The sequence below is a fragment of the Oncorhynchus mykiss genome, chromosome 15 (assembly GCF_013265735.2).
Source record: "Oncorhynchus mykiss isolate Arlee chromosome 15, USDA_OmykA_1.1, whole genome shotgun sequence".
Lineage (NCBI taxonomy): Eukaryota > Metazoa > Chordata > Actinopteri > Salmoniformes > Salmonidae > Oncorhynchus > Oncorhynchus mykiss.
The window spans coordinates 33,278,788-33,298,225 of record NC_048579.1 but is presented as its reverse complement, the minus strand read 5'-3'; the positions used below and the strand labels follow the sequence as shown (position 1 = coordinate 33,298,225).

At 42.0% G+C, this 19,438-nt stretch overlaps 1 protein-coding gene and 1 long non-coding RNA gene across 2 annotated transcripts in view; both read left to right on the top strand.

Moving 5' to 3' along the window:
• LOC110490014 (cadherin-6) overlaps positions 1-19,438 on the top strand; it is an 81,711-nt gene that overhangs the window by 50,489 nt on the left and 11,784 nt on the right. Inside the window, exons 3-5 of the mRNA XM_021563091.2 lie at positions 15,109-15,403; positions 17,077-17,196; positions 19,077-19,244. Coding sequence (XP_021418766.1) covers positions 15,109-15,403; positions 17,077-17,196; positions 19,077-19,244 — 583 coding nt within the window. The remainder of the gene's footprint in view (positions 1-15,108; positions 15,404-17,076; positions 17,197-19,076; positions 19,245-19,438) is intronic.
• On the top strand, positions 3,633-6,997 carry LOC118938795. Its single transcript, XR_005036085.1, has 3 exons — positions 3,633-5,938; positions 6,039-6,145; positions 6,571-6,997. It is a non-coding gene; the product is annotated as an uncharacterized LOC118938795 (long non-coding RNA).

Here is a 19,438-nt window from a genome sequence, read left to right as displayed (position 1 = left end):
GTTTGTTTGCTTATTTGATTATTTTCCTGCTTTACCAAAGGGCACATTCCTAGTGAAAATGGTTAATGGCCTGTGGTTGAGGAGTATCATCATATCTCATAAAGTATTTACAGACCCTGATAGGCCCCAATGGTTTGCTAGGCCTGGTGGGTATGGTCTCTCCGCACTTCCCATGCAAGCAGTTATATTCTATCTATTTTCTCCTCGCGCTCCCCTTTGCTACACTCCCTTCACTGCCTGGCCCTGTTTACCCCACAGTAATGGGCTGGAAATCGGGGAACATTTAAGGAATAAAGCAAGTGAACAGAGACATAATGCATCAGGCTAGGCTGGTTCCTACTCGGCATTCCCAAGTCAATCTAGCTGTGTGTCAGTCAGCGCCTTCCTGAAACGTGTTCCAAATGGCACATTATTCCCTACATAATGCACAGCACCACTTTTTGTACCTGCGCCATGGCAACGCCTTGGTCTCTGGCGGAGCACAAATCAAATTGAAGTTTATTGGTCGCATTCACAGATTTGCTGATGTTATTGCAGGAGCAGCGAAATTATTGTGTTTTTAATAATACACAACAATATGCACATACTCCAAAAAGGTCAAATAAAGAAATTAAGACGTATCAGAACGAACAATATAAGAGTCCGGAATATAAATATATATAGGTATATACAGTACCAGTCAAACGTTTGGACAAACCTACTCATTCAAGGATTTTTCTTTATTTTTTACTGTTTTCTACATTGTAGAATAATAGTGAAGACATCAAAACTATGAAATAACACATATGGAATCATGTTGTAACCATAAAGTATTCAACGAATCAAAATATATTTTCTATTTGAGAATCTTCAATGTAGCCACCCTTTGCCTTGATGACAGCTTTGCACACTCTTGGCATTCTCTCAACCAGCTTCAAGAATTAGTCACCTAGAATGCATTTCAATTAACAGGTGTGCCTTGTTAAAAGTTAATTTGTGGAAATTATTTCCTTTTTAATGCGTTTGAGCCAATCAATTGTGTTGTGACAAGATAGGGGTGGTGTACAGAAGATTGCCCTATTTGGTATTAGACCAAGTCCATATTAAATAAGCAAAGAGAAACAACATTACATCATTACTTTAAGGCATCCACACTAGCAGTGGACATTAGACGGGTGGAAATTTGTCCTTTGGTCTGATGACTCTTTGTGAGACGCAGAGTAGGTGAAAGGATGATGGGGGAGGAGGTGTGATGGTGTGGGGGTGGGTGCTTTGGTAGTGACACTGTCGGTGATTTAGCATGGCTAACTCAGCATTCTGCAGTGATACGCCATCCCATCTGGTTTGCGCTTTGTGGGACTATCTTTTGTTTTTCAACAAGACAATGACATAGTTTTGATGACTTTACTAATATTCTGCAATGTAGAAAATAGTACAAAAAATCTTGAAAAACCCTTGAATGAGTAGGTAGGTGTCACGCTCTGACCTTTATATCTCTGTTTTCTTTACATTTTGGTTATGTCAGGGTGTGACGAGGGTGGGTATGCTAGTTTTGTATTGCCTATGGGTTTTTTTTATGTCTAGAGGTTTTGTTGGTCTAGGTATTTATATGTCTATGGTGGCCTGATATGGTTCCCAATCAGAGGTGGCCATTTTCCCTTTTGTGTTTGTGGGTTCTTGGTCTATGTTTAGTTGCCTGTCTGCACTATTCATATTAGCGTCACAGTTCGTTTTGTTATATTGTTCAGTGTTTTGTTCTTTAATAAAGAAGAATGTATGCATTCCACGCTGCACCTTGGTCTCCTTGGTACAATGGACATGACAGTAGGTGTGTCCAATCTTTTGACTTGTACTGTGTATATATATATATTTTTTTACAATTTGTCATTTTTGTTCTAAACCCACTGCCCGCAAGTCGTTGTGACGTCATCAAGTTCACCACCCCCATCCCGACCATTGTTTGGTTGCACCTGTTTATCTGCCTTTTACAGAGCTCGTAAGGTCTCCCAGTCTGCCATGTACGGAGATTAAGTGACCAGTATCCAAACATGAGATGCGTTGACTTGTCGGGTGAATGTAGCAAGCTACCTGGTTTAAATATCAACAGTATATCAACAGTACACTCTAAAAACATGCTGGGTTAAAAACACCCCAGAACTGGGTAAATAGAGGACAGAACACACGTTGGGTTATTTTTGACCCAGCCAGTTGGCGTTGCTTTCAGATAGTTATTTTTGGACACCAATGAGAGTAAATGTCATTCTGTTTTTTTTATTATAAGAAAAAATATTTCACCTTTATTTAACTAGGTAGGCCAGTTGAAAACAAGTTCTCATGTACAACTGCGACCTGGCCAAGATAAAGCAAAGCAGTGCGACACAAACAACATAGAGTTACACTTGGGATAAACAAACGTACAGTCAATAACACAATAGAAAACCTATAGACAGTGTGTGCAAATGTAGTACGATTAGAGAGGTAAGGCAATAAATAGGTCATAGTGGCAAAATAATTGCAATTTAGCAATTAAACACTGGGGGGAAAAAATATATGGGGGTGAGGTAGTTGGGTGGGCTATTTACAGATGGGCTGTGTACAGGTGCAATGATCGGTAAGCTGCTCTGACAGCTGATGCTTAAAGTTAGTGAGGGAGAAATAAGCCTCCAACTTCAATGATTTTTGCAATTCGTTCCAGTCATTGGCAACAGAGAACTGGAACGAAAGGCGGCCAAAGGAGGAGTTGGCTTTGGGGAAGACCAGTGAAATATACCTGCTGGAGCACATGCTACGGGTGGGTCCTACTATGACGACCAGTGACCTGAGATAAGGCAGTACTTTACTGATCACCAGAGGAATAGAGGAGTAGGAAACGGGTACGGTTAAAGGCTATAAGAACTGGTCGGGGACAAGGAATAAGAGGAGCAGATTTCTGGGCATGGTAAAATAGATTCGGGGCATAATTTACTGACTATGGTAGGTTGTGAGTTTAGTGAAGGTAAACCTAGGTGTTGAGTGACGATGAGAGGTTTTGTTCTCTGGAAGCACTAGTTAAGCCGGTATATCTCTCTAGTCACCCCCAAAACCAATTCTTTCTTTGGCCGCCTCTCTTTCCAGTTCTCTGCTGCCAATGACTGGAACGAGCTACAAAAATCTCTGAAACTGGAAACACTTATCTCCCTCACTAGCTTTAAGCACCAACTGTCAGAGCAGCTCACAGATTACTGCACCTGTACATAGCCCACCTATAATTTAGCCCAAACAACTACCTCTTTCCCAACTGTATTTCATTTATTTATTTATTTTGCTCCTTTGCACCCCATTATTTTTATTTCTACTTTGCACATTCTTCCATTGCAAAACTACCATTCCAGTGTTTTACTTGCTATATTGTATTTACCTTGCCACCATGGCCTTTTTTGCCTTTACTTCCCTTCTCACCTCATTTGCTCACATTGTATATAGACTTGTTTATACTGTATTATTGACTGTATGTTTGTTTTACTCCATGTGTAACTCTGTGTCGTTGTATCTGTCGAACTGCTTTGCTTTATCTTGGCCAGGTCGCAATTGTAAATGAGAACTTGTTCTCAACTTGCCTACCTTGTTAAATAAAGGTAAATTATATAAATAAATAAAAAGCCTGGTGAGGTCTCCGCATGTGTGTGGGGTGGGTCAAAAGAGCTATCTAAGGCATTTTGAGCGGTACTGAGGGCTCTACAGTGAAATAAAACAATAAGAACTAGCGAAGACTGCAGTAGACAAGGCGATGAATGGGCAGAGAGCGTCAATTAGGTATATACAGAACCTTAGTTCGAGGCTTGCGCCGACAGGTACACAAAATGAGGTACCGTGTTATTGAAACAGTCCAGGGAGCATCAGCTGTGTAGCCGAGTGATCATAGGGTCAAAAGAGCAGCAATAGGTGAGTCAGGATGCCATTCGGTAGTCACTACTACACTAGGCGAGCAGGGGACACTGTGTTCAGAAAAGCTAGCGGGCCGGGCCTAAGTAGATGGTTCTTCGGCAACATCGTATCAGAATAGCCTGTTAAGACCACATTGGGCGATCACGTCAGTAGTCCAGTCGTGATGGATCGGCGGGGCTCCGTGTCGACAGTAAATGGTCCAGGCTGGCTGGTGACCGAGAAAAATTAGAAGAACGCTACCCATGGCTAACAAAGATTAGTAGCTAGTTAGCTGGCTAGAGCCTGATGGAAGTTCCAGATATAAGGAATAGAAATAGCAGATCTGTACCACATTGGGTGAGGAGGGTTGCAGGAATGTCTATTTAGTTCATAGATAGAAAGTGAGATTAAGATGTATATGAAAAAGACCGGCTATTTACACGGGAAAGACAAACACACACATCCTACTGCTACGCCATCTTGGAGAGCAAAAATGTTCTCTTGTATTGTTAACAAATGTTAAGGTAGATCACTGACACTTTTGTACTTAAAGAGATTCTCCGTTAGTTTGTATAGTTCTGTAGCGCTCACCAACCAAAAGTGGTACACAAAAATTGCTGTTGCAGCATTCTGTGGCATGTCATTTCATTCTCAGCCATTTATTCTGTTACTGCAAGTTATTGCTAGTTTGACCACCAGAGGGCATCTTTGAGAAGCATTTGATCGTATTCCGTATTAGCATAACCAGAGAATTTAACACGTTTTTTTGTAATAACATAGTATATGGCATTGATTTTAAGAAATTTGGCTTAATTCATTTGATTAAATTATGGTGTTTCCATTCAGAGAAATTGTCCGTTTGTAAATTCAGACCGTTTCGTTCTCGTAGAGCAGACTGGACGTTCGGGCCGAGGAGTAGGGTTGATTTAAGCGCTCTGGGCTTACAACGGCAGTCAAGCACCCAAGCTAACGTTGGTTAGCTACTTCCAGACACAAAAGAGACCACTCTGACCATTTTACTTGCCCTAGCAGAGCTGATAAGTCAGTTTTCATGTTATTAACCAGAGTGTTGGTGACTGTAAATGTGCTGCTGGAAACAATTGAACAATTATGCTTTTTATCCGACGTTTGCTGACACCGGCCATTTTAGTGCATTTTTCACCCTGCCAGCTCCTATGTTCTATTGAGCACTGTGGCACCAACTCACCTTCCGAACATTCTATTCCCAGCTCATTTTTCAACGTCACAATGCCTGCTCACGTTGTTTTTTTTAGTTAAAATGTAAACAACACAAATAATATTGGAACTCTGCGGTCTTCCCATTGTTTCCTATGGGGGAAATATAGGCATGTCTGTCTATTTTGCCAAATATCTCGCAATGTGTATATTTAGATAATTTTCAAAGCAGGTGTAACCGATAGCTAGTTAGCGGGGTGCGCCCTAATAGCGTTTCAATCGCTGATGTCACTCTCTCTGAGACCTTGAAGTAGTTGTCCGTCTTGCTCTGCAAGGGCTGCTGCTTTTATGGAGCGATGGGAAACAATGCTTCGAGGGGGACTGTTATCTATGTGTGCAGAGGGTCCCTGGTTCAAGCCTAGTTAGGGGCGAGGAGAGGGACAGAGGCAAAACTGTTACACGGGCACCATTTTAATCAGAAGAATCTCCTCTTTGTAATTATGTAAGTCTGGGCAGCAATTAGTGTATTAAGTAAAGGTTGAATTGTTCAGCTATTAGCACCCCTCCCCAACAAGTTGCTGTTCCCATCTCATTCCTTTCCCTCTTCCACGCATCATCATTCTGCTCCTGAGTGGCTCGCTTGTGGAAGTGCTGGCAGGATATGGCAGCATCTTCGGTTGTGCGTCAAGAATTCTGCATACAGTAGCACGTTTGTATGAAGGTGTGGTTATTCGCAGAAATTGTTATATGCTATGGAGGTACATTTGTCTTTTTGTCGAGAGCAAAACCTTTTTTTTTTTTTTTTTTCTATTGTAAATAAAGCAACTTTTTTCCAACACAAAGGAAGTCAAAGCGGACACCTACGAAGATGGCATCTCAGGTAAGCAGCACTGGGCTGTAATATCCTAAAAATCTGCTGCTTTAGATCTCAGTTATTGTTTTCATATCTATAAAAAATAAGCTGTTTTCTTTACTTTCAGAGAGCGAGCTGACCAAGAGGTCGAAAATGTAGATATTGCCAGATGTTCACTGTCCGAGGAACAGGCCGTGGAAGCTTTATTGCTGGCAAAAGTGTCCATAACCAGAGGTAATTAAACTGTTCTGTGTTCTTTTTCTCCGTCTCTGCCTGTCTTGTGGTACATGGAACCTGTCTCACATGCATTAATTAAAAAACCCTTAAGATGTCAGCTGCTAATTTTCAGATTTACACCACATAAACACAGCCATTTTCACTGAACTATAATTTTCCCTGGTGGTTCGCCTTGCTATAACCAAGTGGTGAGACACATAGCCCTCTATATGTAAATGTTTCCGGCACACTCCGATTTGTCTGCATCACATACTGTATCTTCTATTGACATTATCTTCTATTGTTTGTCCTCATGTGTCTGTTTTTCAGCATAAAGTACTCTGTAGCCAATTAGTGTGGACACCAGGTGAAACCACACACACACAATAACAGTCTCTCTTATTCACTTCATCCCCTCTCCCCCTTCTCCCTAAATCCTCTAGGTTTTATCAGCTGTTTTGGTGAACCCCTTCTGCATCTGAACTGGCTGACACAGAGGGCACAGCATGATCATAAGTGAGATGTCACTTGGTCAGGTCAACAGGAAGTATTATTATAGAGATGTTTTACATTGGAATACACACATCGATGTAGTAGTCCCGGAGTTAATGATCCAAGGTCAGTTTTGCATTTCACCTCCTGATTTAAGATGGGGGAAAAAACAAGGCTTAATCATGCTCTCTCTCTATCTATTTGTCACTCGTCTGCAGGTATGTGTTGATGTGAGAGGAAGCCAGTCCTATCATCGCCACCTCATCCGCTCTTAAGATAACCTTCGGGCCAACTTGGGGGCTCAAGGCTGGTTAGGAGACACCGCAATTGTGATGAACTGAGAGAATATTAGGGTAGCACTGTAATTCATGAATGCTGTCTACCGCTGTTCTTACCTCTTTCCCATTCTGTCTTCTACACCTCTCTCCACCTCGTTTTTCTTCCTCGTTTTATAATGCACACATATGTGCATTGAAGTACAGATTCAACTTGTATTTATAATATTACAATTATAATAATTATAATGCATTTATGTATTTGTAACACCTGGATAATGAATTTCTTTCAATAAAGCGTTTCACATTCTTCACTGGTTGAAATTAAGTACCTCATTGAAATAATATCCTTTGTCCTCAGATTAATGCAGATGAAGGGAGTTAGATATGCATAGTTTTTTTTTGTATATATGAATTACAAATCAATCATGTTTCTAGTCTATTGCATAGTTACAATGTGTAATCATTGATGTCCCAGTAGCAGGAGTGGTAAACATTGTTGACGTGTATAGTTGTAATACATACATGCAGACACAGCATCATTCAAATAATGGAGTTTGATATGACTGAAAAAGAATGTCTTAGAGAACCGCACCTTTATTTGCCAGGGAAGAGTACATGATCAGTGAATATATTCAATGTACAGGCTACAATGTTGGAATCACATGTATGGTAATAACTACAGAACATATAGGACTTGCATCCTTGGCGCAATAAAGTTATTACAATGGTGCAAAAAAGTATTTAGTCAGCCACCAATTTTTAAGTGCTCCGACTTAAAAAGATGAGAGAGGCCTGTAATATTCATCAAAGGTACACTTCAACTGTGACAGACAAAATTAGGGAATAAAATCCTGAAAATCACATTGTAGGATTTTTAATGAATTTATTTGCAAATTATGGTGGAAAATAAGTATTTGGTCACCTACAAACAAGCAAGATTTCTGGCTCTCACAGACCTGTAACTTCTTCTTTAAGAAGCTCCTCTGTCCTCCACTCGTTACCTGTATTAATGGCACCTGTTTGAACTTGTTATCAGTATAAAATACACCTGTCCACAACCTCAAACAGTCACACTCCAAACTCCACTATGGCCAAGACCAAAGAGCTGTCAAAGGACACCAGAAACAAAATTGTAGACCTGCACCAGGCTGGGAAGACTGAATCTGCAATAGGTAAGCAGCTTGGTTTGAAGAAATCAACTGTGGGAGCAATTATTAGGAAATGGAAGACATACAAGACCACTGATAATCTCCCTCGATCTGGGGCTCCACGCAAGATCTCACCCCGTGGGGTCAAAATGATCACAAGAACGGTAAGCAAAAATCTCAGAACCACACGGGGGGACCTAGTGAATGACGTGCAGAGAGCTGGGACCAAAGTAGCAAAGCCTACCATCAGTAACACACTACGCCGCCAGGGACTCAAATCCTGCAGTGCCAGACGTCCCCCTGCTTAAGCCAGTACATGTCCAGGCCCATCTGAAGTTTGCTAGAGAGCATTTGGATGATCCAGAAGAAGATTGGGAGAATGTCATATGGTCAGATGAAACCAAAATATAACTTTTTGGTAAAAACTCAACTCAACGTGTTTGGAGAACAAAGAATGCTGATAACAAAGAACACCATACCTACTGTGAAGCATGGGGGTGGAAACATCATGCTTTGGGGCTGTTTTTCTGCAACGGGACCAGGACGACTGATCCGTGTAAAGGAAAGAATGAATGGGGCCATGTTTCGTGAGATTTTGAGTGAAAACCTCCTTCCATCAGCAAGGGCATTGAAGATGAAACGTGGCTGGGTCTTTCAGCATGACAATGATCCCAAACACACAATGATCCCAAACACCAGTGCAATGAAGGAGTGGCTTCGTAAGAAGCATTTCAAGGTCCTGGAGTGGCCTAGGCAGTCTCCAGATCTCAACCCCATAGAAAATCTTTGGAGGGAGTTGAAAGTCCGTGTTGCCCAGCAACAGCCACAAAACATCACTGCTCTAGAGGAGATCTGCATGGAGGAATGGGCCAAAATACCAGCAACAGTGTGTGAAAACCTTGTGAAGACTTACAGAAAACATTTGACCACTGTCATTGCCAACAAAGGGTATATAACAAAGTATTGAGATAAACTTTTGTTATTGACCAAATACTTATTTTCCACCATCATTTGCAAATAAATTATTTAAAAATCCTACAATGTGATTTTCTGGATTTATTTCTTCTAATTTTGTCTGTCATAGTTGAAGTGTACCTATGATGAAAATTACAGGCCTCTCTCATCTTTTTAAGTGGGAGAACTTGCACAATTTGTGGCTGACTAAATACTTTTTTTGCCCCACTGTATATTCTACTCTATCCATAGGCTTTGTTAATGCCATTTAGACTTGAAGTTGATACAACTATGATAGCTGAGGTTCATAGATAGAGGTTCTAAACTAATATTCATACCAAACGTTTTAGGGACCATGCACAGATCGGCTACATACCGTAGATAGCTACACATCCATATGCATACAGTTATTTTTATCCTCCACTACACAATCAACAAGTAAATAGTTAGCTAGCTATGTTACTGGAGCTGCATCGCAAGGCAAGCTTACACAATTGTACATTCAATTTGCAGTAAATGCTTTAGCTAGCTGGATTCTTTACATCCACTGTTTCACAAGACGACAGCCTGGTTTGCTGCTTTTCTCAGGAGTCCCTAAAACATTAAACCACACGAATTACAAATTCATTGTCCTAACACTAGCTAGCTGGCTAATGTTAGCTAGTCAACTTGCTAAATAGCGATTTTCGTAAATTAACTTTATGACAAAAGAATATGCACAAATGTTTGTCTTTACATTAACTAACATATTCCTCTCAATTGTAAATGTTTTGCTTGACTCGTTATGACGTTATAACAACTTACATCTGGTTCCACCATAATGTTTTATGGTTGAAGCACGGCACAAGGCAAGGGTGGCTCGCGCCAAAATTCTTCATTGGAACCACTCGATATGATTGGTCATAAAAAAACTTGGGACCCAAATGCATAATGAGTGCTCTATGTGGTAATCTGGAGCAATGAAGCCATGACACTGGGTACCTCTAAGTCCCGCGGTGCAAGTTCACATCTTCTAAAGTAGGAACCACTGTACGTGCAGATATGTGCACCACGTCATTGTTCTCTCATGCTCTGCTGTGGGTGCATGATGTCGCTTTCAAACGAGGGATTTCGTCGCTAACTGAGGTACTACAGTAATTCTACTCATAGATTATGCATGTGTAACAGTCTAATTTTAGTCCGTCCCTTCGCCGGGCTCGAACCAGGGACCCTCTGCACACATCAACTACTGACACCCACGAAGCATCGTTACCCATCGCACCACAAAAGCCGCGGCCCTTGCAGAGCAAGGGGAACCACTACTTCAAGTCTCAGAGCGAGTGACGTCGCCGATTGAAACACTATTAGCGCGCACCACCGCTAACTTGCTAGCCATTTCACATCGGTTACACATGTATGAACTACACATTGACACATCCAGCCCAAATTGGAATGTTTATAAAAATACTTAGTAGTTGTCAGTATTCTGGAGCATGTCTTAAATGAGGCTTACACAAGTTGAGTTGCTCAAGTGCCCATGTGTATCCCAATGATGAAATAGTTACCACTTTGTTATGTTATTTAAATAATCATGTTATTAATTGTATAAGTCCATATTTGCCCTAGTCCACTGCATATGGGATAGTGTGCCATTTGGGACACACTCAGACTATTTGGCGGTAGACTGTAGGGCTAAAAGGGTAACTGGCTGGTTGACCTAAGGGCCTCGTCTTAAACCATACATATTGTATACCCTATAGCTCTGTGATACTCAAATGGCAGCTAAATATGTCTGGACCACCATGCCATTTTCTTTGCTAATGATATACTTTCATATAAAATAAAAACATCTACAATATTCATGCTCCTAATATGCAGAATTAAGGTATGTATTGATTAATGTATTGATTATTATTATTATTATTACACTTAAAATGTTAGGATTTATGGATCTTGCGGAGTTGGTTAATGTTGCCTTTCAAAACTACTGTCTCATGACCTCTTTATTGTGTGTAATAAAATGGAATAATTCTTAATCTAATAGAGTATGGGTGACCTACAGAACAGAAACTCGCTCCACAAAATACCAAAGCTCTCCTGTAGCACTAGTACTGGAGCATCTTCCTTGTTTGCTTCCTAAATTACACACTAAAGAAGTTCACTAAATAGGGAATAGGATGCCATTTAGGACACATTCCTCCTTTGCTTTATTTCATTATGATTTGATATCATGGTGGACGGAGGAGAAAGGGCTCTGCATCAATGTGTGGAGGAATCCTGGTGGCCATGATCAATGCTTTCTTCCCCCTGGTGAGTCTTTTATTGAATTTTCAAGATAAATTTATCAGGAGCCATTGTGGATCCACGTCTGGCTGACAGATTGATTTTCGGGAGAGGTTTTTCTCCTAATTTGAGTAGCAGGGACCCGGGTGGGCGGCTGTAAATTCACTTCTACCATAGAAAGGGGTAGGGTGGGTGACTAGAAAAGGAGGGAGACGGAGGGATCACAAACCTTAGTGCAGTAAGCAGGAGAGGAGAGCAGGGGTTCGATACACTGAGCTGGCTGCGTAATATCCTTCAGGGGAATGAAGGAATGATGCTGAACCCCTCAAAACCAAAAGAGCAGACCCCGAGCGCTCACTCTGTCCATACAAACAAGATTGGACGGAATATGTCACACTGTCTGTCTAACGGTGGCAGGTAGCCTAGCGGTTAAGAGCGTTGTGCCAGTAATCAAAAGGTTGCTGGTCTGAATCCCCAAGCGGACTATGTGAAAAATCTGTTGATGTGACCTTAAGCAAGGCACTTAACCCTAATTGCTCCTTTAAGTTGCTCTGGATGTGTGTCTGCTAAATTACTTAAATGTATCTCATTGGGAGAGGAACAAGAAGATAACCAGTCAGTTGCACAACTGAATGCATTCAACTGAAATGTGCCTTCTACCTTTTATGCCAACTCCTCTGAATCAGAGAGGTGGTGGGGGCTGCCTTAATCAACGTACACAAAGTTGTTGTTGGGGGTTAACTGCCTTGCTCAAGGACGAAAATACAGACTTTTCACCTCGCCAGCTCAGGGATCTGAACCACCAACCTTCTGGTTACTGGCCCAACACACTTAACCACTCAGCTACCTGCCACACCAGGGGGGGAGGTACATGGTCAGCACAACATAACCACAAATATAGACAGTCAGTAGCTAGCTTCTCCCAACTTGGTTAGATAGGTGGAAAACACAACGATCATATCTTTCAGTGTTTACAACAAACACAGAAATGTTAAAGATGCTAAACTTAAAAGGCAGCCATTTTGCTTCCACAGCTTTGTTTTCACACAGAACACAATGAATTAGTTATATAAAGCCTTCCAGCACCTGAAATAAAAAGCCATTCATATTTTAGAGAGAGAGGGAGTAGGGTGCATACTGTCTTCGTCCCAAATGGTGCCCTATTTCTTATGTAGTGCAATACTTTCGACCAGGGCCCACAGACCCATAGGGCTCTGGTCAAAAGTAGTGCACTGCATAGGGAATGGGGTGCAATTTGGGACACATTCATACTGTTGCAGTGCTCATCCACCTGATTGAATTTACTGACTGCACAATCTAACATACTCCATCTGTCCAGCACCAGAATCTAGCAAGTCACACACCACATTGTGTGACCGGATTCAGGATCGTAGGCTTTTGATGCTATTTCCTACTTCAAAGTAGGGCTTTTTGAAAAAAAAATATTGTGTTCTTTAACATAAGAACTTTCATATGCCTTAATTACAAGCTGGGCTGGGGTCCGTAAATATGAATAAATGAGCTATGTAGGAAGAAAGGAAGGGTCCATGATTGGCTGAGATAATTGAGGGGCATAATAGAGACTAAACTCTGAAAATAAGAGGTTCCTGGAGTATCCTTTAGTGGTTCTTCAAATTGAAACTGTAGAAGAACCCCTATAAGTTCTTCAAAGAACCCATTAAAAGGGTTTTTCAAAGAACCCCTTTTAAAGGATCCTCAAAGAACCTTTGAAGAACATTTTGGGGTTAATTTTTTAACTACCCCCCCTCCCCTATTATTTTTTTAATTATTAATAATAATAAGGATAACAATAACACAATATTGTAAATGTCAGTGTTTATTATTTTCAGTGTCAAAGCAGGGGAAAAAAAGTCTAAATATGAGGTAAACTCCCAGCAGAGCCCCAAGTCCAACTGGTATATCCTCTGGTATGTTAATGTTGATGTTCTCCATATCCATAGCAATGATTTTGCAGTGCATAGGGATCGAACAGGTTTCCTGTTATATTCATCAGAGGTGTAGGGAGGGTCTGTGAATCCAATAAATAGTAATTATACAGATGTTTAACAAACATGCACACAACAGTATTCATACCTTGTTTTTTTTGTAAATGGGGAAAAAAACGTTTTTTATAATGGTGTTCATACACATACCTTGTCCATAATGTAGAGGCCTATGGGATTTTCATTGAAGAGGTACATGTGATCTGCATAACAAACCAATACCAATTGGCAATCCTTTGTATGCCTCCTCGTCTGTATACGTGTAGAGACGGACACAAAAATGAGCATATCAGTCATCTGCACCCAATACAGCTAGCCTTCAACATATTCTTATAAGGGATCTCGTCATCCTCTTCTGAGGAGGAGAAGCGAGAAGTATCGGAAGACCAAAACACAGTGTGGTAAGTGTCCATAATGTTTATTTTAAAACATAAACTGAACACTATGAAATACAAATACACTCGCATTAACGGGACGCTCAGACCTTGAGAAAACAGATTCTCTGGTGTAATGAAACCAATATTTAATTCTTTGGCCTGAATGCCAAGCATCATGTCTGGAGGAAACCTGGCAACTTTCCTACGGTGAAGAATGGTGTTGGCAGCATCATACTGTAGGAATGTTTTTCAGCATCAGGGACTGGGAGACTAGTCAGGATCAAGGGAAAGATGAACGGAGCAAAGTACAGAGAGATGCTTGATGATAACCTGCTCCAGAGCACTCAGGACCTCAGACTGGGGCAAAGGTTCACCTTCCAACAGGACAACGACACTAAGCACACAGCCAAGACATCACAGGAGTGACTTCGGGACAAGTCTCTGAATGTCCTTGAGTGGTCCAGCCAGACTTAAACCCGATCGAACATCTCTGGAGAGACCAGAAAATAGCTGTACAGTAACAACCCCATATAACCTGACAGAGCTTGAGAGGATCTGCAAATGTTTATGTAAATGTGATATTTCAGTAGATTCAGTAGAAAAATTGAATCCATTTTAGAATAAGGCTGTAATGTAACAAAATGTGGAAAAAGTCAGGGGGTCTGAATACTTTCTGAATGCACTAAAATATAAATAATAAAGGAGGGGGAACAGCAGGAGGAAAGAGAGGAAGGACAAGTGCTGTGTCCCAAGAAGTACACTATTGGCTATACCATATAGTGCACTACTTTTGACCAGATATCTATGGGCCCTGGAAGTGCACTGTATAGGGAATACAGTGCAATTCAGGACGCAGACAAGATTTTGATGAGTTCCCAGACATGAATATGTTGAGGAGATTTTGTGGCTGAATTAAAATGTCAGAGCAACCTAAGCTGTTGTTCATGCAGACAGAAACAGGCCACATCAGGAGAGCGAGCAAATAGTGGAGTAGAGAGGAGATTGATAGGAGAGGAGATGATTGAAGAAAAGAAGAAGTGAAAATATCATGTCATATTTCTACAGCATGTTAGAGAAATCTGATCTTCTCGGAGTTAGTAAGAACAGACATAGGACACACTGGTCACACTCAACCTGATTACATTTCTATGAAACTCTAATTATTTCTGCAAATGGCATAGGAAATTGGGGACAACACAAATGTCTTAAATCAAACATCTAAAGGGTCATTTTAGAAAAAATATGTAAATGGTCAGGATATCTTTCTGTCACAGATAGATTATTTGTCTTCAGATCATTTGCAATCAGTCACGAGCACACGAGTGGCATAGACTATTGAAGTTTCTTTGTTTGTCCCAAGAGGAGTCCAATAATTGAAATGTGCATATTCATTGCAAATCCTTTGTATTGAGATTGAGTGCCATTGTGAACTGACTCCGTCCCCTTTGTTTCTCATTACTCTTACAGCTCCACTCAGACGGGGACAGGGGTGACGGTAGCATACGATACGTCCTGACCGGTGATGGAGCCGGTAGTCTGTTCGTCATCGATGAGAACTCTGGGGATATCCATGCCACTAAGAGATTGGACCGGGAGGAGAAGGCCTACTACACGCTCCGGGCCAAGGCCGTCAACAGAATCACTAACACCTCTCTAGAGGGAGAGTCAGAGTTTATCATCAAGATTCATGACATTAACGACAATGAGCCCAAGTTTACCAAGGACCCTTACTTCACAGAGGTACCTGAGATGTCCCCACTGGGTGCGTATGAACACCTACACCCTGACCCTTAATTCACACACATACCAGATAACCTCATGGTACGTATGCCAGAAGTAGGCTACAGAGAACAGCCCTACATCCCATCTCACTCACTCCTTACCACAGACACCTACCAGGGCAGAAGTGGTTGAAATGTTTCTGGTTGTCAAGTCATAACCATGTCATCCAGTTTTGCCCTGTGTGTAACTGTAACTCATAGCCTGACTGACCATTGTTAAACAGTTCCACAGTTAAGCTGATAGCCCGGACATCATTATAGAAGAGGGGGATCTCATGCAGTCAGTGGTAATAATATATGCCATACTTGTATCTGCAATGGATTGCAGGATTAGAAGGCTTATGTGTGAGACAAGCTAAAGTTGTTACAAACAAATTCCTATCCTGTTGGATCAATGAGGGCTTTATCAATCATAATAATGAGAGGAAAGATTGTCCACATCCCAAATAACACCCTATTCCCTATGTAGTGCACTACATTTGAGCAGGGCTCATAGGGAATAGGTTGCCATTTGGGGTGAATATATTGAGTCGTTAAATGCGAATGATTACAGGCCATTAACTGTTTTATTACAGCCAAACAAACTAAGTGAAGCGGCCCAATGATGCTGATTATATTATATACTTGAGCTAATCTTATGAATACTCTGTCCAGTTATCAATTACAACACATTAAACACTCTGTTTTTGCCTGGCGTATGTCAATAATGTAGACGATTAATCATGCAGTTCAGATATTAGGTAGTCTTGGGTATGTGAAGTATACACGTAACACTAAATAGTCACATAACACCGACAAGTGACAAACTGTCAGCCTGTTTACAAACTCTAAGTAAGAAAAGCAGTTGCCCATAGCCACAAGTGAGGTGTGCCTTGAAAGAGGGCCTGTTCTGCACCGGCCTTTATAGTGCAATCGACTGGACACTTTGTCCTGTGAAATACTGAGCATTCTCTCTTCAGAAAGCAAAGTGGTATCATCAAAGAAATTAGCTTGCACTTTATTTATTCAATTAAGAGGTTAAAGAGAAAAGTAACTTTCCGATGTTTGTGCAGCAATGTAAAGCACCCCACTAGTTTCACCCGTGCAGACCTCACATTGGCACTGAATTAGAAGTTTCCGTTGGTCACGATTCCAATGTCAATTGCACAATTCTATATTTATGTTCATTGCCATTAAATAGTTCCACTCAATTAATTATTCTTATGCATTTAACGAGTCAACACTGGGCCCCACTAGGCATCGCTGGGAGGTACTATTTGACAAACACTTCGCCCCTTTGTTCTGTTGAAATATCATTCTCCGCCTCTTTGATAAGGAAAATGGATCACAGCCGTTGCCTTGGATAAGATATATGGTTGTTAGACACTCGAGATACACTAATATGCTTTTAGGGGTTTGCAAACAGCAGAGCTGCTATACTGGCTGCTGGTACTGCTGCATATGTATAGAGGGCATAGAATAGTATGCAGGGGGGTTGTGACGCCACCAAAGACTTCAGTTCAGCCCAGTTCACTTTATTGGCCTTATTCAGGAAGTTGTCTTGAATCTTGTGTTATTGAGTGTTCCCCAACGCCCTCCGACTCCATTCCATGTGTATAACTTTGCTCACCAAGTTGCCCTCGTTTTTTCTCCTCCTCCTTCTTTCCTTCCCCAGGCACGGTGGTGACGCAGGTGACCGCTACAGACGCTGATGACCCTACATATGGTAACAGTGCCAGGGTGGTCTACAGCATCCTGCAAGGACAGCCATACTTCTCTGTAGAGCCCAACACAGGTCAGTGTTAACAGACCCTGTCTTTTTTATTTATTTATTTCTTCTATTTTACCCTGTTTTCTCCCCAATTTCGTGGTATCCAATTGTTTATCTTGTCTCATCGCTACAACTACCGTATGGGCTCGGGAGAGACAAAGGTTGAAAGTCATGCGTCCTCCGATACACAACCCAACCAAGCCGCACTGCTTCTTAACACAGCGCGCATCCGACCCGGAAGCCAGCTGCACCAATGTGTCGGAGGAAACACCGTGCACCTGTCAACCTTGGTTAGCCCGCCACAGGAGTCGCTGGTGCGCGATGAGACAAGGATATCCCTACCGGCCAACCCCTCCCTAACCTGGACGACGCTAGGCCAATTGTGCGTCGCCCCACGGACCTCCCGGTCGCGGCCGGTTACGACAGAGCCTGGGCGCGAACCCAGAGTCTCTGGTGGCACAGCTGGCGCTGCAGTACAGCGCCCTTAACTACTGCGCCACCCGGGAGGCCCCAGACCCTGTCTTTTTGCTTTTCTGTAGACAGAAAGGAGAATTAGGGTCAGTTACAATGCAAATACAGAGTTCTATAATATTTACCCTCTACAGTCTATCTGAGGCTCAAGGGAGCAAAGTTCCCAGGGAAGTATACACAAGGTGCCATTAACCTGCCTCACTGAAGATTCAACTAACACCTGAATGGAACCCAATTTCATACTGTGAGTGAACCAGGATATGAACAGTGTACTCCCCCTCACTACCTTGTCTGGAGACTCTGTGTGTGTGTGTGTGTGTGTGTGTGTGTGTGTGTGTGTGTGTGTGTGTGTGTGTGTGCGTGCGTGCATGCGTGCGTGCGTATGTGTGTGTGTGTGTGTGTGTGTGCGTGTGTGCGTGCGTGTGCGCTCACCACGGCTATTAACTCCCGTGTCAGACTGAAGAGACATGACAGAAAAGAAGGACAGAATCTCCGCCAGCCGCCGCTTTTTGATCCCACTGCTCCGTCACCACTGCTATATTTAATCATTTGTAATGTGTGCTTTGGAATGGATCCCAAAAGTGTTCTTTTCTTGAACAAAAGGGAAATGGCGACCCCCAAAAAATATATTTGCTGTTTTAATCGCAGGATTAACAGTAATGTGGTTTATGCCAGATGTGCCATGTAAACTGACATCCCCCCCAACACAAAGGCAGGCTTGGACATCATAAGCATGATTCTCTCTCTCGCTCTGTGTCTATGACTGTGAGGAGAATAAGAATAAGAGTGAATGAGGGAGAGTAGCAAAAAACGAGAGAGGGAGTGGGAAAGATAAAAAGATAGAAAGAAGAGAGAGAGAGAGAGAGAGAGAGAGAGAGAGAGAGAGAGAGAGAGAGAGAGAGAGAGAGAGAGAGATAAAAGACAGAGAGTGAGATTAAGAAAGAATAGAGGGAGAACGAGAGAGAGAGAGAGAGAGAAGAAAGATAAAGAGAGAGAAAGCTAGTGTAGAGAGATGTATTCAGAGTGTACTGGTGTATACATACAGTACACACACATACTGTATATCTATGTATTGTTCCCCCTCAGAACTACTTGAATGGACTAGCATGTTTTTTTAGTTGCTAGCTGTCCATCAGCGAGTGAGATACACACACACACACACTCCTCTGTGTCTCCCTCCTCCCCTGCTGCCACATCCTAAGTGATGAAAGAGCAGGATGAGAGTTTTATACCCCTGCGTTCACCGTGCGTTTCACCAACGCTGCTCAGAACTAGGTTTGAATGATGTGCACCTCACATCCCCTATTGTTTGATATTCAATTAATTTCCTCGTCGGAAAAAGTGTTAGTGCTATAAATATCTATATCGATCAGAAGTATCTAGTCTTGCATCACTTTGATCGTCTGTCCTGACTGTCTGTCCTTCACATTCAGGTGTGATCAAGACAGCCCTGCCTAACATGGACAGGGAGACCAAGGAGAACTATGTGGTTGTGATCCAGGCTAAAGACATGGCTGGACAGATGGGTGGGTTATCAGGGACCACCACAGTCAGCATTACCCTCTCTGATGTCAATGACAACCCACCACGCTTCCCAAAGAGTGAGTATAGTGCACAAAAACAGACAGATGTGTGTATGCACATGCACTCACTCACACACACACACACACACACATAAGCACACACACTCGCGCACATGCGCTCATCCACGCACGCACACACACACACACACACACACATCAGTCCCCTGAATATAAAACTCAGTTCACTATACAGGCTTGTGCCAACCAGGCAG